Source organism: Pipistrellus kuhlii, unplaced genomic scaffold (assembly GCF_014108245.1).
Source record: "Pipistrellus kuhlii isolate mPipKuh1 unplaced genomic scaffold, mPipKuh1.p scaffold_m20_p_100, whole genome shotgun sequence".
Lineage (NCBI taxonomy): Eukaryota > Metazoa > Chordata > Mammalia > Chiroptera > Vespertilionidae > Pipistrellus > Pipistrellus kuhlii.
In genome coordinates, this window is record NW_023425406.1 from 206,101 (window position 1) to 221,003 (window position 14,903).

The window sequence follows — 14,903 nt, forward strand, 5'->3', positions numbered from 1 at the left end:
GAGGGCTGGGCTGCCCTCCACCCTGCAGCCCCCTGAGTCCTTCCCAGCCCACCCCCAACTCCACCCAGCAGGCAAATGAGAAAAGATGTGCAAGAGCTCTGTCTTAATTTCTTTGTTTTCCTTTTTTCAAATATATTCCTATTGATCTCAAAGAGGAAGGGAGAAAGAGAGATAGAAGCATCAACAATGAGAGAGAACCATTAATTGGCTGCCTCCTGAATTCCCTCTACAGGGGATCGAGCCCGCAACCCAGGCATGTGCCCTTGACCAGAATTGAACTCGGGACCCTTTCAGTCCACAGGCCGACGCTCTATCCACTGAGCAGGCACACAGTGTGGCTGGACTCGCCCTCAGCCCCCCACCACCCAGGGCCAGCCTGTGGCACAGGCAAGCCTTAGATGGTAACTGCCCAGCTGCCCAGGGCTGCCTAAGGATCAGGTAACCAGAGCTGGCCAAGGCTTGTGCTGCCGGCAGTGGCAGCAACAGAGGCGTGATGGGGCATCACCTTTCCCTGATCACTGGGTTGCCTCCCGCCCCTGAGGGCTCCCAGATTGTGAGAGGGGGCAGGCTGGGCTGAGGGTCCCCCCTCCAGTACATGAATTTTCATGCACGGGGTCTCTAATATATATATTTGTGTGTGTGTTTGTGTGTATTTGTGTATATATCGATACATATATATATATACACATACACATACACACACACTGAGTGGCCAGATTATTATGCTTTCGAAGATCATAATAATCTTGTCCACTCAGTGTAGACATACCACTTACTTTACTTCTTTTTTAAAATATATATATGTGTGCTTTTTTTAATTGATCTCAGAGAAAGGAAGGGAGATGGAGAGAGATAGAAACATCAATGATGAGAGAGAGTCATTGATTGGCTGCCGCCTTCACGCCCTATATTGGGCATCGAGTGGATAATCCAGGCATGTACCCTGACTCATAACGGAACGCTGATCTCCTAGTTCCATGGTCAGCAAACTGTGGCCCTCGAGCCACATACAGCTCTTTGGCCCCTTGAGTGTGGCTCTTCCACAAAATACCACGGCCTGGGTAAGTCTATTTTGAAGAAGTGGCATTAGAAGAACTTTAAGTTTAAAAATTTGGCTCTCAAAAGAAATTTCAGCCGAAACGGGTTTGGCTCAGTAGATAGAGCATCGGCCTGCGGACTGAAAGGTCCCTGGTTCAATTCCGGTTAAGAGCATGTACCTTGGTTGCGGGCACATCCCCAGTAGGGGGTGTGCAAGAGGCAGCTGGTCGATGATTCTCTCTCATCGATGTTTCTCTCTATCCCTTTCTCTTCCTCTCTGTAAGAAATCAATAAAATATATTTTTTAAAAAGAAATTTCAATCGTTGAACTGTTCATATTTGGCTCTGTTGACTAATGAGTTTGCTGACCACTGGCCTAGTTCATAGGTTGATGCTCAACCACTGAGCCACGCTGGTCGGTCCTGTCATTTCTTCATTCCTGCCCTCGGGTTTCAGGTTTTGGTGCCTCCCTCACCCCTGCCCAGGTCCTGCCGCTGACCTTGGCTGTCTCGCCGAGGGGTCAGGGCTGTGCCCCTCATGTGACCCTTGGCTTACAGGGGAGCTTTTCTTCGACATCGACAGCGGGAGGAACGCGCCCCTGCACTCGCCGCCCTCGGAGCACTACACCATCATCTTCAACACCTTCGTCATGATGCAGCTCTTCAACGAGATCAACGCCCGCAAGATCCACGGCGAGCGCAACGTCTTCCATGGTATCTTTGGCAACCCCATCTTCTGCACCATCGTCCTGGGCACCTTCGCCATTCAGGTAGGGGGTGGCCCACTCTTGGGGAAGGCGGGGAGCATGTCCCCCTGTTACTGACCTCTTTACTATTTTTTAATATTCTTATTGATTTCAGAGAGGATGCAAGAGGGGGAGAGAGAGAGAGAGAGAGAGAGAGAGAGAGAGAGAGAGAGAGAGAAACATCGATGATGAGAAAGAATCATTGATCGGCTGCCTCCTGCACGCTCCATACTGGGGATGCTCAACCACTGAACCATATCGGCCAGCCTGGCCTCTTTTTTCCTTTTTCTTAAAAATCCTCACCCAAGGATATTGTTCCATTGATTTTTAGAGAGAGTGGAAGAGAGAGGGAAAGACAGAGAAGAAACATTGATGTGAGAGAAACACATCGATTGGTTGTCTCCTGCACATGCCATGACCAGAATCCGGGCTGGGGAAGAGCCTGCAACCAGGGTACGTGCTCTTGACCGGGAGGTGTCCTTGACCAGAATCGAACCTGGGACCCTTCGGTCCACAGGCAGATGCTCTATCCACTGAGCAAAACCGGCCAGGAGGTGCCTCCTCAGACCTTCTCACAGGTCCCGCTGGGTCTGTCACAGCCATTTCTAACACGGCCCTTTCCCTTGGAGGTGCCCTTGTCCCCAGTGCTGACACACAGGCCTCTCCCCGCCACAGTGCTGCGACAGGCTTGCCAGGCTGCTTCCCAGGAGGGCTGAGCCTTTGAACAGAGGGTATATTCATAAAACGTGACATACCGTGAGGCCCACAGGCCAGAATACTTGTTCCTCACAAGTCTTGGAGGAGGGGTCTGCCCCCCCCCTCCGCGATGGAGGCCACGGGGGCCAATCAGGAGGCTGAGGGAGAGGGGGGTGGGGCAGAGGAAAGGGAGGGGGGCGGGAAAAGATTAACCAAAGAACTTAAATGCATATATGCATTGTCTGTGGACAACAGGGTGATGAAGGCCTGGGCAAAAACCGAGTGAAGGGGGCAATAATGGGGAAGAGGAGACATCCACATCCGTAATACAACAATAAAGGTTCAAAATATGTTTTAAAGAAAGAGAAGCTGTGAGGTGGGGTGAGCAGGCTGAGGACGGGCTAGTGCAAGTGATTTTAGGGTTGGGGGGCGGGAGGGCTATCCCTGATTGTCTGGAACTTGGCCCTGGGTGAATGGGGCGGGGGGGGGGGGGGGGGGGGGGCCGGGGAACAGTGGCCCGAAGTGTAAGCCCAGTGGTGGAGGTGGTTGGTCGCTATATTTAAACTCGCCACTAGGTGGAGACTTTCTCTCAAGGAGGAGGCGATGAGGGAGCAGGGGGCCTGGCGGGGTGACTCTGGTGTGCCCGGGGCTGAAAGAACAAGGCGCGTCCAGCGTATGCACGCAGCGTAAATGTTAAAGAATCTAATTTACAGAGGCTGGAAATGCGGTTCGCCCGCTGAGCCCATCTGCCTGGGAAAAGCAACAGCCTCTCTGACCTCTGAACAGGGAGGAACCAGCCCGCAGGGCAGGATGGGATGGGCCTCGCGTGCTTGTGGAGGAGGGTGGTATGAATAGGTGTGCCGGCTGGACCCGCCTCCCTCCCACCCTCTCCTGCAGATTGTCATTGTCCAGTTTGGTGGAAAGCCCTTCAGCTGCTCCCCACTGTCCACGGAGCAGTGGCTCTGGTGCCTGTTCGTTGGTGTTGGGGAGCTGGTCTGGGGCCAGGTGAGTGTCTGTTTTATCAGCTTCCCTAGTCCCTCCCCCTTCCCCCTGTTTCATTGGCTTTTCTAGTCCCGCCCCCTCCCCCTGTCTCATCAGCTTTTCCTAGTCCCACCCCCTTCCCCCATCTCATTGGCTTTCCCTAGTCCCACCCCTTCCCCCGTCCAATTGCCTTTCCTAGTCCTGCCCCCTTCCCCCTATCTTATCAGCTTTCCCAGTCCCGCCCCCTTCGCATCTGCTCTGCAGCAGTCCCGGTGATGGGCACAAGGCCCAAGGCCCGGGAATGGTGGGCAGCTCAGGGCCCCCACCCCTGCTCCTTGCTCCAGAGCCTTGGAGCCCAAGCCTGGGAAAGCATGTGGCATATTCAGGTTGGTGGCACCACACAGCAGGGCTCAGATGTGGGACATGCCACGACTCAGGTGGCAAGGCCACTGTTAGCAGAAAGAAGGTAAAGGGCTATAGCGGGAATGTCCCGGGGCCTTGGCAAAACCACCCATCACTCCCCTTTTCATGCTGGGACCTGAGACTCATCCCTGAACACTGGGTGCCTTGGAAAATCCCCACCTATCTGAAAACAAACAACATCTTGCTAAATCCTCCACGGGCAAGAGAAAATGGGAGGGAAATGAAGAAATACTTTGAGCTGAGGGAAAGTGAAACCCTGGAACCTCGAGCTCTGGGCTGCAGACAAAGCCATGTGTGTGTGTGTGTGTGTGTGTGTGTGTGTGTGTGTGTTGCGGGGAGGCGGGTCACAGAACCAGATGATTAAGTCAGGAAAAAAGGGAGGGGCCCCCGGGCCTGTGAAAGTGTTTCTCCGGAATCTAGAACACTGCGTACGTAGGATGCTGAGCCCAGGATCCACCCTGTCCTGTGTGTTACTCATCTCAGGCCGCCACAACACATACCACAGACTGGGCGGCTTTGCCAGCATAGGTTATTCTCCAACAGCAATAGGGCCTGGAAGTCCAAGATCAAGTATACATGGGGCGGGTCCAGGAGAGACCGGGCGCAGCTTCCAGGGCCTGGCACTGGTGTGACGATGTGCAGGGGCGCTGCTTCAGGAAAGCATCCGGGGCGGCAGTGTGCAGGGACTTTCCTGGGAGTGGGTCCTGCAGGCCCGGGGTGCCCACGTGGCTGGCCTCAGCCTCAGTCTCCAGCCCCTGGAGGTCTAGGTTGTTTATCGGGCCCAATCCCTCTCCCCCTCAGAAAGCACTGTCAGCATAGACTACCTGCAGGGCGCTCGCCTGGCAAACCAAGGCCGCCTCCTCAGGCAGCGCTGCCAGGTGCCTAGAGCTCAGGAACCTGGAGGTCCCTCCCAGGAGCTGAGGGCCAAGGCCAGAGCTCAGTCTGGTAAGGCGAACCTCTTAGTACACATGCTACATGGGAAGGTTGCACCTGCTGCTCCTGTGACCCTCTGCTTGGCCCTCTGCTCAGCTCCCCAGGGCCAGTTCTGGGTCTGCGCTCTCTCTTTCTTTTTAAAAAAATTTATTTTATAAAGATATTTGTATTGACTTCAGAGAGGAAGAGAGAGGGAGAGGGAGAGAGAGAAACATCAATGATGAGAGAGAATCACTCATCAGCTACTTTCCACATGCCCCACACTGGGGATCGAGCCGGCAACCCGGGCATATGCCCTGACTTGGAATTGAACCGTGACTTCCTGATTCAAAGGTTGAGGCTCAACCACTGTACTACACCGGCCGGGCTGGATCTGCTCTCTTTGATGAACACGGGAAACCACGCCCCTCAGTGGAAAGAGGCTGGCTCTCCCTCTGGAGTGTGGATTTGGCACCGGGCATGAAGCCTTCGGGACAAGAAGGGATGTCCAGTCCTGGGGGTGGGGATACACAGACCCTGCTCTGATGGCCACCCCCACCTCCTGCCCCTCGCCTCTGGCCCCCAGGTCATCGCCACCATTCCCACCAGCCAGCTCAAGTGCCTGAAGGAGGCGGGGCACGGGCCTGGGAAGGACGAGATGACCGACGAGGAGCTGGCCGAGGGGGAGGAAGAAATTGACCACGCCGAGCGGGAGCTCCGCAGAGGCCAAATCCTCTGGTTCCGGGGCCTCAACCGGATCCAGACGCAGGTAAGCTGCCACGCGCTAGGCCACTCGGCTTTTCTGCTTCCGGAGGGTGGCAAGCCAAAGCAGTAGGCAGCGGATGGGCGCGCTGAGCCCGGGACTGACAGGCAAAGCCTTGGGTCTCGCGGCCCCGATCACTGAGGGCAGTTGCTAGTGTCCCTGTGCTGTCCACACACATACCCTCTGGCAGTTGTGGCACTGAGGTGGCCCAGGGGCCTCCCCTAGTGGGGACAGGTGTCAGCTGCAGATGTGCGCTGTGACCAGTCACTGTGTCTCTGCCCCAGGTCACAGAGAAGGGACATTCTGGGGGTGACCGAGATGCCATTTCAAGTAGCCCTGGGCCAGCTCAGCATTCACTGGGTTATGGTGGGGATTCCGTGGGACGATGTCGTTTGGGACATGGACTCTGGCCACCAAGTTGGTCCTTTTGGTCACCCCACTCTACCAATATCAGGGCTGCTGTCCTCTATCTAGTCCCATAGCCACGACTGCCCAGGTTTCACAAGAGCCTGCCTGCCAGGGCCTGCCCCCGCTCTCTGCCCCCAGCTCTTCCCAGCCAGCCTTCTTGCCAGAATGTTCCATACTCTCTGTCTCTCCATGGTTTTCCCACGCGCTCACTTGTGATCCCATCGCAGCCTAGCCTCTGCCCTCCGCGTCCCAGAGGCTCCCGTCAAGGTCTTCAAGGCATCCTCCCGGCTCTCGGGGTCAGGCTGTCCCTCCTTCCTTCCTGCTTCGAAGCTTCTTCCCAGCGCCCTTCTGGAAGCGCCATCATCCCTGCTGTCCCTGGCGGCTTGCTGTCCCCTCTCCACCTCGCTCTCTGCTCCCGCCTGCCATCCCCGCCTCCCGCTGAGACATCGGTCCACCCTGCTGTGGCCCTCGTGTGTTGAAAATCCCCCGGACCCGGGGGCGTCGGACACGATAGGGAAGGAAGGAGGAGCGGGTGAGAGCTGCCCCATGTGCGGATCAGGGATCCTGCCTGACCCTCAGCCCTCTGTCCCCTCCGGTCACCCACAGCCCCGTTCATTCAGCTTCATCCAATCCCCGCCGCCCTGCTCCACTAGGCCGCACGGACGCTGGTCTCTTCTCGGCCAGTTCCTGGGGGCCCCTCACTCACCACCGCCTCCTCCGTCCAGCCTAGAACCGCGGAGCGCCGCGCCCTCGCCAAGATGCCTCCCAGCACCCACCCTGGGCCTGGCCCAGACCACGGGCCCTGCAACCCCAGCTCACCTACTCCCAGACCCCCAGCTCCTGACCTGTGACTCCAGAGCCCCAGGGACATCTCAGAGCCTCTTCTTGTCTCCCCGCACACCCGGGCCTCGGCATGGTTCATCGGCTCAGCTCGGCCTCCTCGAATGCAAGTCCCCAGTCCTGCTGCCACCCCAGACCCCTCCCAGCACAGCCTCTGCTCAGTATACCCCCTCCCAGCCCCTCCTGGCCTTCCTGTGCCCCCTCCACCCCCGCCTCCAGCCCAGGAACCCCAACCCCCCTGCCCCTGACCTGGCTCCGATTGCTTCTCCTCCTGGGGTCCCACCAGAAGGAAGGACCCCGGACTGTTCAGCCCTTCTCCAGAATCTGTTTAGGCAACTTGGACCCCCTCCGCCTGAGGCAGGACCTGAGCCACATCTCTCTCCATGTCTGCCCTCCAGCCCGGCACAGATCACCGCAGGCTCGTCCCAAAGACTCTTCCACGCAGTGTGCCCAAAGCCCCAGGCCCAATGCTACCTCTCAGTGCACACAGCTCGGCAGCTGCTCCGCACAGCGCCTGGGGGGTCATGGGTCTCCACCTCAGGCACCCCTCCTCTCTTCCCCAGCCTCCAGCCTCAACTGTGGCCACGAGCTCCCAGCCTCCTGCCGGCTCCACCAGCCCTTGCTCAGCTCGGGCCCCTCCAGCGCCACCCTCCACACCTTCGCCCGTGTAGCCTCTCCCCTTTGTCCTAAGGGTGAAGTCCAGGGTCCAGACAGTGGCCTTCGGGCCCCTGCCTCTTGGTGTCACCCCACACTCCCTGTGCCCCTGTGACCCCTGCTGCCTTTCCAGATGTGTGCTCCGCTCCCCCGCTTCGCTGTGCCTCCGTGCTGGCCGCTGGTTTGGGCTCCAGGCCTCCCCAGCTCCCGCTGTGTCCCCTCGGGGGGGCCCCACTCATCCTGCAGCTGCCCACTCAAAGGCCACCGCCTTGTGAAGCCTTCTCAGACTCCACTCCCTCCCACCGCCGTGGACCGTCGTGGATGCGCGGCACGCACACTCGTGACACTTCTTTCTCCCCATGGCCAACCATCTGTGCACCCTGCCCAGGGCGCTGGAGTCAGTGAGGAGCAGACTCCCCCAGGGAGTATCCCAAAGCTGCAGTGTGCAGGACCGCCCCCAGAGCTCAGGGTGCTTCAGGGCTGGGTGAGGTGGCACCAGAGAACTCCATGTTTAAGGGGCTCCCCCGGGGTCCGAGGGGCTTCTGCAGTGGAGCGGCAGGGGGCCAGGTCTCTGTGCTACGTCCCTAAGCCATGTGGCCAGGGAAGAACGTCTTAGGTCGGGCAGAACACTGAGCGCCTGGTAGAATAGGAGTAGCCTATGGAGCCAGATGTCTAGGTCTCCCCATTGCCTTCTGGCCACTCAGCTATAAGCCCCGCCCACCCTGGCCTGGCCCTGACAGGCTCTTATCCATCATGCAGAGCGTTAGCAGGGGTGGGGTCGGGAGTGGGAGTGCAGCAGCACCTTGCCTGCTCTGGTCAGCCCAATTCGCGTCCATCAGTGAACCTAAGGTTGAGCCTAGCTTTTCTAGCAGCTGAGACAGCAACCCTACTCGGATGTGAGGCATCTCAGGAGAGGTCAGCACCCGCCACTTTTGCGTCTACAACCCGTGTGCCTGTGGGCTCTGCGCAGGCGCTGCTGCCTGGCTAGTGGAGTGGTTCCAGCAGTCGCAGTGTTGGACTTCCAGGCTGTTGACACTCTCAGTGTCCATGTAGACATTGGTGGGTCAGATCCCTGCTTTCCACAAGAGCAAACAGGGCCCAGAGAGAAGGGACTCAACCAAGGTCACCCAGTGAGAGTGTGGGCCTGCTGGGGCCCACGTCTCCGCGCCCTGATCCACTCCTTCCTCCGGGAGATCTTGAACTTGTCACATCACATCAGATCCACCACACTTCTCAACAATGCCAAGCCGACTTGTTACTTTAGCTCACTTTTGAACAGTGTCTGTTCTTTTTTGTTCAAACTGCCTGCTTGAAAAAACACACACACACACACACACACACACACAAAAAAAACAAAAAACAGAAATAAAGCTTTCCCAGGTTGTACGTACACCCCAAGCTAAGAGAAACATTGGGTAGTTGGCCCTAGATTTGCCACAAAATCCCTGCCCAGGCTTCGGAGGCCAGCACCGCTCTTCATGTTGCTAAGTGGGGGCATCTCTAACCTGCTACTCGCGCTCACCATCATTTCATACTAACATATGAATGCACCACAATAAAGAGAGAATCCTTGAAATCCAGAGCACGGGGGTTTTTGGAGCGCTCATGCCGCGGTGTGTTGCACATTCTCTGTGAACCAACGAGAAGTTTCGGCAGCAATCGGGCTTCCGGGGGTGGAGGCTGGATGACAATTGTGCAGTATTTTGACTGATACCATCATCCCATCTGGACGCCATATGGAGAGGCCAAATCAGAGGCAAGAAAGGCATCTTCCCCTTCCCTCGTCACCTTTGCCACAGCAAGAGTCCCCTCTTGAGACAGATCTACGTCCATAGCCTTAGAAACATCTGCTCATTGTAGAGAGAAGACCCCCCCCCCAAAGGAACGGCGACATCACGGCCTGGGTCATGGGTCATCTTCCTTTAGTGTGTGGAGGCACGCCATCAGAGTGCCAGCCCTCCACGGGGCTCAGCGTGCCTTCCTCATGGGTCTCAGTCTTGGTCCTGAGGGATCCCCTACTCAAGAGCGGGATGTGCTGGGCAGAAGCGGGGCTCGGCGGCTGGATCCATGACAATAAGTCTTTTCTGTGGCGTGCTCATTTGGGTTGGGGTAGGGGAAGTCTCATCACTCAAACTGCCTTCTTCCGAGAAGCCTGCCGCATGTCAGATACCCCGCTGAACCTGGTGGCCACGTCATAGCTACCGCAGGGGCTGGAGGGTGGGGCAGGTCGTTGGGCCCAAATCAGGTCAACAATGCATTCCAGGCTCCAGAAATACATACTTGCTTCACTGTTCACATCATCCAATGAACTGTAGAGCACTTTCCACAAATCAAACCCACCTTCCGAGACCACAATTCCCCCAGCCACCCCCATATTGAGGGCATTCCTAAAGAGATGACCAAAAGCATGCCACCCCGACTAGCCTCCCAGAATGCAGGTACATGGGCTCACAATGGTAGGCATTCACTGTGGCCACTCAGTTGCAGTTTCTGGGAGCCCCACACACGGGTCTGTCCACCCCTTCCAGCCCCCAAGCCCGTCCAAGGCCGGATCAGGAAGTCCAAAGACACTTGACTCCCAGCAAGTTCACCCGTATGGTTCTCATTTTCCGAAGACCCACTTCCCTTTTGACTTCCAGGAAACTTAAAAGGTGGGGGACAAAGCAAAAAACCTTGTCTACTCCCCAGAGTCCAGGCTCTCTGGTCTCCCTCCTGTCTTGCCTGTGGCCCCGCCCCCTCTTTTTATTTTTCATTTTTTAATATACAATATTTGTATTAATATCAAAGAAGAAGGGAGAGAGAGAGAAACATCAATGATGAGAGCGAATCATTGATTGGCTGCCTCCTGCATGTCCCACACTGGGGATGGAGCCCACAACCCAGGCATGTGCCCTGACCAGGAATTGAACCTCCTGGTTCATAGGTCGATGCTCAACCACTGAGCCACACTGGCCAGGCTCCCCCCTCTTTTTAAATCCATTCTTCCACCAAGGCTTCCCCTGGGTGCCCCTCAATCACTTGGATGATCGTAGAAGAAGCGTGATGACCACACCTCCCAGCAGGGCAGGGCAGGGCAGGCTGGCAGGGTGAGGTGCAGGGTAAACGAAGGACAGGCCCAGGGAAGGGTCCCTGTCCCCCTGCGGTGCCACCAGGAGCCTTGTTCCTAATAGGAGCGTGTCATATCCCTCAGGTGTGTTGGGGCGGACAAAAAGGTTGAGACCCACTGTCAACAAAGTATGACAGACACAGGTATTGATTGACGAGTGGCTTGCCATGAGCTTACCGTGAATGCACATGACTAAACGTTTGCAGTGTGCCTGGTTGTTAACCGCCCGCCCTCCCAGCCTTCTGAGTGCTAATCAATTTGCTCAGCAAAACCCTCTCTTGGCGGATGACACAGGGGCCGGCCTGGACCATGGCCACGGCCCCGCCAGGGAGCTGGGCGACCTAGATGAGGCTTTGCTGACACCATATATGCCCAGTGTGGTCCCTGTCCTCACCCAGCCCCACCCCCGTGCTCTAGCCCGGACAACAGTGCAAGCCAAACTTTATCTCATTTTCTCTCCCACAGATGGAGGTAGTGAGTACCTTCAAGAGAAGCGGTTCATTTCAGGGTGCCGTGCGCCGGCGGTCTTCGGTCCTCAGCCAGCTCCATGACGTAACCAATCTTTCTACCCCTACTCACGTAATTCTCTCTGCTGCCAATCCCACCAGTGCCGCTGGGAGTGAGTCTTGAGTCCCCTTTTCTCTCATAAATGGCATCTCTGGGGGAGAAAAAGCCTCTCCAACTCTTCCTTCTCTTTTTTTCCAGTCTTGCATCCTCCGCTCACCGTGGCTTTTCCGTTCTTTCTTTACTGCCCTGTCCAGTCCTTCCCGCTCAGATGGTGTGTTTCTCCAAAGCCATATTCTCTTATGAAATGTACTGAATCCATGGCACTGCTGGACCTTCTGTCCTTTTTTGTTTTGATTTTGATTTTTGATTTTTGATTTTTGGTTTGCATTGAGTGCTCCTCCTGTCATTGGTTTTTCTTTTCTTGAACTTGTCTGCACTTGCCGACGGTTCTCCATGAACTTGGGCTGCTTCTGGCAGTGTCTGGTGGCAGGGGTGGCGGGGGGACCTCGGTCGGTGTTTGGTGGGGCAGCGAAAGGGAGGCAAGCAGGCTCAGGGTCACCTTCCAGGGCTGGAGGGGATGGCAAGGGGCGCTTGGGGCATCACTGGCAGCGGAAAAACCCAGCCCTCCTATTCGGGACTAAAGTGTCAGCTTTCAGAACTTTCCTTGAGGTGCTTTCCAATGGCACTAGGCCTGGTGTGAGCTTCAGGGGGCCTCTGTCACGTGTCCCTAGATGGACTTGGTGGTGGCCAGCTGTTTCTGCTCCAGTGCTACCTGCCCCATGGGCCCTGCCCTGAGCCCTCCCCACCCGGGGGTTAGAGGTGCCTGCACTTACCTCCATTCCCATCAGTTCCCAACGTTACCATCACTCTTTCCAAACAGGCCTGGGCATGAGCAGGTCTTACTTTGATCTGGTCCACCCTTTCTCCTCCTCCCTTTGAGAAACCGGGAGAAATCAACTCCCTTCTATATGGTCCATGTGTCTGCCATGTCCATCACCTTTCAAGAGAACCCAGGGGCTGGCCTGGAGAGGTAGACACTCCCATAACCACTCACATCTTTTCACGAAGACAAAGGGCGAGCCACTAGACCATGGAACCCGCCAGCCCAGGGAACGGTGCGGGCCCCCTGCTCCCACCCAGAGCCTCCTGCTTCTTATAACAAACCGGAGCTTTTCCAAAACCCAACAGTAACCCTTCGAGTATGAGCCCAGAGCCCCTGCCGGGATGGTTCGATGCTTCCTCTTTCCTTTCCTTCCAGTGAGACCAGCAGCTCTCCCCCCGGTGAGCACACCACTTGCCCGCAGACGGGACCATTAACCACGCCGTTTTCCCCACCAGACCCTGGGATTTCCTTTTGCTTGGTTTCATCTCTTTCCCTTGTTTCCTTTGTCTTGTCTTGTCCTTTTTTCCTTTTCTTTTGTTCTTTTTTTTATTTTATTTTTTATTTATTATTTTTTTTTTTTTTTAGGAACTGGTGAGAGGCCCCAGTTTGGGGGTGGGGGGGTGGGGGGAGGTGCATCCCTCCTCTTGCTAAAGCTGCATTTCAGGCCACTCTGCCCTTTAAGGAAGGGATGTGAGCCGCACCGGTCCCCGCCGGGCCACCTTGTCCCCTTTGGAAACACACACATCCCTTCTCCAAACCGCAGCCACATACTCGTCCATCTCCCTCTCACACTCGCTGGGCCACCCACCGGGACCACAGCTAGTGGCCAACAGATGTCACAGGCGGACTGAAAAGCTGTGGCGTCATCCCAGAGAGACCCAGAGGTTAAGGACGGGAGTGGTCACAGCCTCCTAAGACTCAGCCAAGCCCCGATGGGGTGGCATCTTCCTTCCTGAAAACAAGGGGACCTGAGGGGATGCAGATCTGCCTGAGGGACACACTCTGACCTATACCTGTCCCTCCCCCTACACTTGACTTCCTCCACATGTCCCTTTGCCATCTCTCTCTGCCCTTCCTGTCTATCCATCTGCCTGTCCGTTGACTTGTGAGAAAAGCAGCCAACATGGACCCCACTGCGCATGCCCCTGAGGCTCTCTCCATAGTTAGCCTTTTCCCACCAGTGCGCCAGCCCGGGCCTCCCCTCTGTGCTCCTGGCGAGGCCTGCTGGCTTTGGCTCCTTCTGAGTTCCTCTGGCTCACTTCCTGAGGTGGGGGGGGGGGCTTCTCTCTCTCCTCTTCTTCAGCTCCTAGTACCTTCCTTTCTTCTACAGCCACCTGTCCCCCACCCCCACCCCCATCTTCCCACTTCCAGGAGCCCAGCAGAGCCACCTGTCCTCCTGGTCGAGAGCCACTCCAGGGAAGCCTACCTTACACGTGGCCAGACGAGAAGGGCCGCTGTCCCTTCCACACTATGTGCCTCTGGGCAAGGAGCAGGTGGCAGGCCCCGCTGAGAGCTGAGCACCTTCTGTGACAGCAAGGGGTTCCCGATGTCCTGACTCCCAAGGTTCAGCCTAAAAGGCTCACTCCAGTTAAGTGGCAGCACCTCAGAAAGAAAGGACCCCACTGTGGGGAGAGATGCTGATTGGAAGACCAGGCAACACCTGGGGATGCACCTGTTTCTGGAAGCCGCCGACCCAAACTGCTCCGTGCCACCACCATGTGGCAGATCGGTTTGGAACTCTGAACCGGACCCCAGGAAATCACCAAAGCCAGCACCCTCCTCGGGGAAGGCCTAGCAGAGTTGGGGCTAGCCCAAGGCCATCACCCTCTCTTGGAACTTGCCAGAAGGCAGGCAGGGTGCCGGCCACCACAGAGCTCCCAGCCTAGGCGAGAGGCAGCACTGTAGGAGGGGTGGTGGTCGCAGGGGACAAGGTTTCCCCGAGGAGAACTCCCATTCTTGTGCAAAGGTTCCTGTCTTCCTTGCCCACCTGCCAGCCAGTCCACACTTGTCCCATGTGCTGGGGCAAGTGTCTCCACACATCCCAGCCCCTGAGCTGACATCACTTCCGGTGGGAGCCTCAGGCTCTCAAAGGAAGCGGAAGGCCCAGTGCAGGGTGTGGACAAGGAGCCTGAGGGCCAGAGCAATCCGTGGCCTCGGCCCCAGCACTTAGTGTTAATGCAGGGAGTATCTGGAGCTTATCCTTGGAGCCAGAGGGAGAGGGGCAATCCCTAGAGGGATGACCAGGGGAGACCAGAGAGGCTGTGAATCTTGAGACTCAGCGTGTCCACACCCACACCTGCCCACCCTTCATAGCTGACCTCTGGTCCCCTGGGCACCCCACGTGTGCGCACACATGTGCATCTTTGCCCACTCACGAGTCCCGACACCCTCCCTTAGTCACACACAATGACCTCTCAGTGGGGGACAGGGGGAGCCTTGGCTGCCTCTCCCATATTCACTGAGCCATTTCTCCACCCTCCCTGGCCTGGGGACCACTTCCCATCATGGCTGCTTTATTCTCAGGCCAGTGTGTAGCACCTTCCCCTACATAGCCACTGCCTCATCTCACGGGACCTCAGCTGTGGCCTTGAGGCCCGCCCATATGAGTAGGTCAGGAGAGAGCATTCATTAATAATAACCATGTTCAGCCTTTTTTTTAAAACCAAAGGTCTACAAAATCCTATCCCCTCTTGGTACATCAATCCCCCCTTTTCCGCCCCAATCACATTCCCCAGTTGAGTGTCAGGATCCCCTAAGCCAGTGGTTGGTAAACTCATTAGTCAACAGAGCCAAGTATCAACAGTACAACGATTGCCATTTCTTTGGAGAGCCACATTGTTTAAACTTAAACTTCTTCTAACGCCACTTCTTCAACATAAACTCGCCCAGGCCGTGGTGTGTTGAGGAAGAGCCACACTCAAGGGGCCAAAGAGCTGCATGTGGCTCG

General features: G+C 56.6%; 1 protein-coding gene across 11 annotated transcripts in view; it reads left to right on the forward strand.

The window, feature by feature from the left end:
* ATP2B3 (ATPase plasma membrane Ca2+ transporting 3) overlaps window positions 1–14,903 on the forward strand; it is a 52,810-nt gene that overhangs the window by 27,215 nt on the left and 10,692 nt on the right. For 2 of the 11 annotated variants that reach the window (XM_036429985.2, XM_036429986.2), the window contains 4 exons: window positions 1,596–1,807; window positions 3,377–3,484; window positions 5,382–5,564; window positions 11,032–11,185. In XM_036429985.2, coding sequence (XP_036285878.1) covers window positions 1,596–1,807; window positions 3,377–3,484; window positions 5,382–5,564; window positions 11,032–11,185 — 657 coding nt within the window. Of the gene's footprint in view, window positions 1–1,595; window positions 1,808–3,376; window positions 3,485–5,381; window positions 5,565–6,193; window positions 6,547–6,691; window positions 7,349–7,369; window positions 9,037–10,650; window positions 10,710–11,031; window positions 11,254–14,903 lie in introns of those variants that run through there. The other 9 variants (XM_036429979.2, XM_036429980.2, XM_036429981.2 and 6 more) reach the window with 7 other exon arrangements.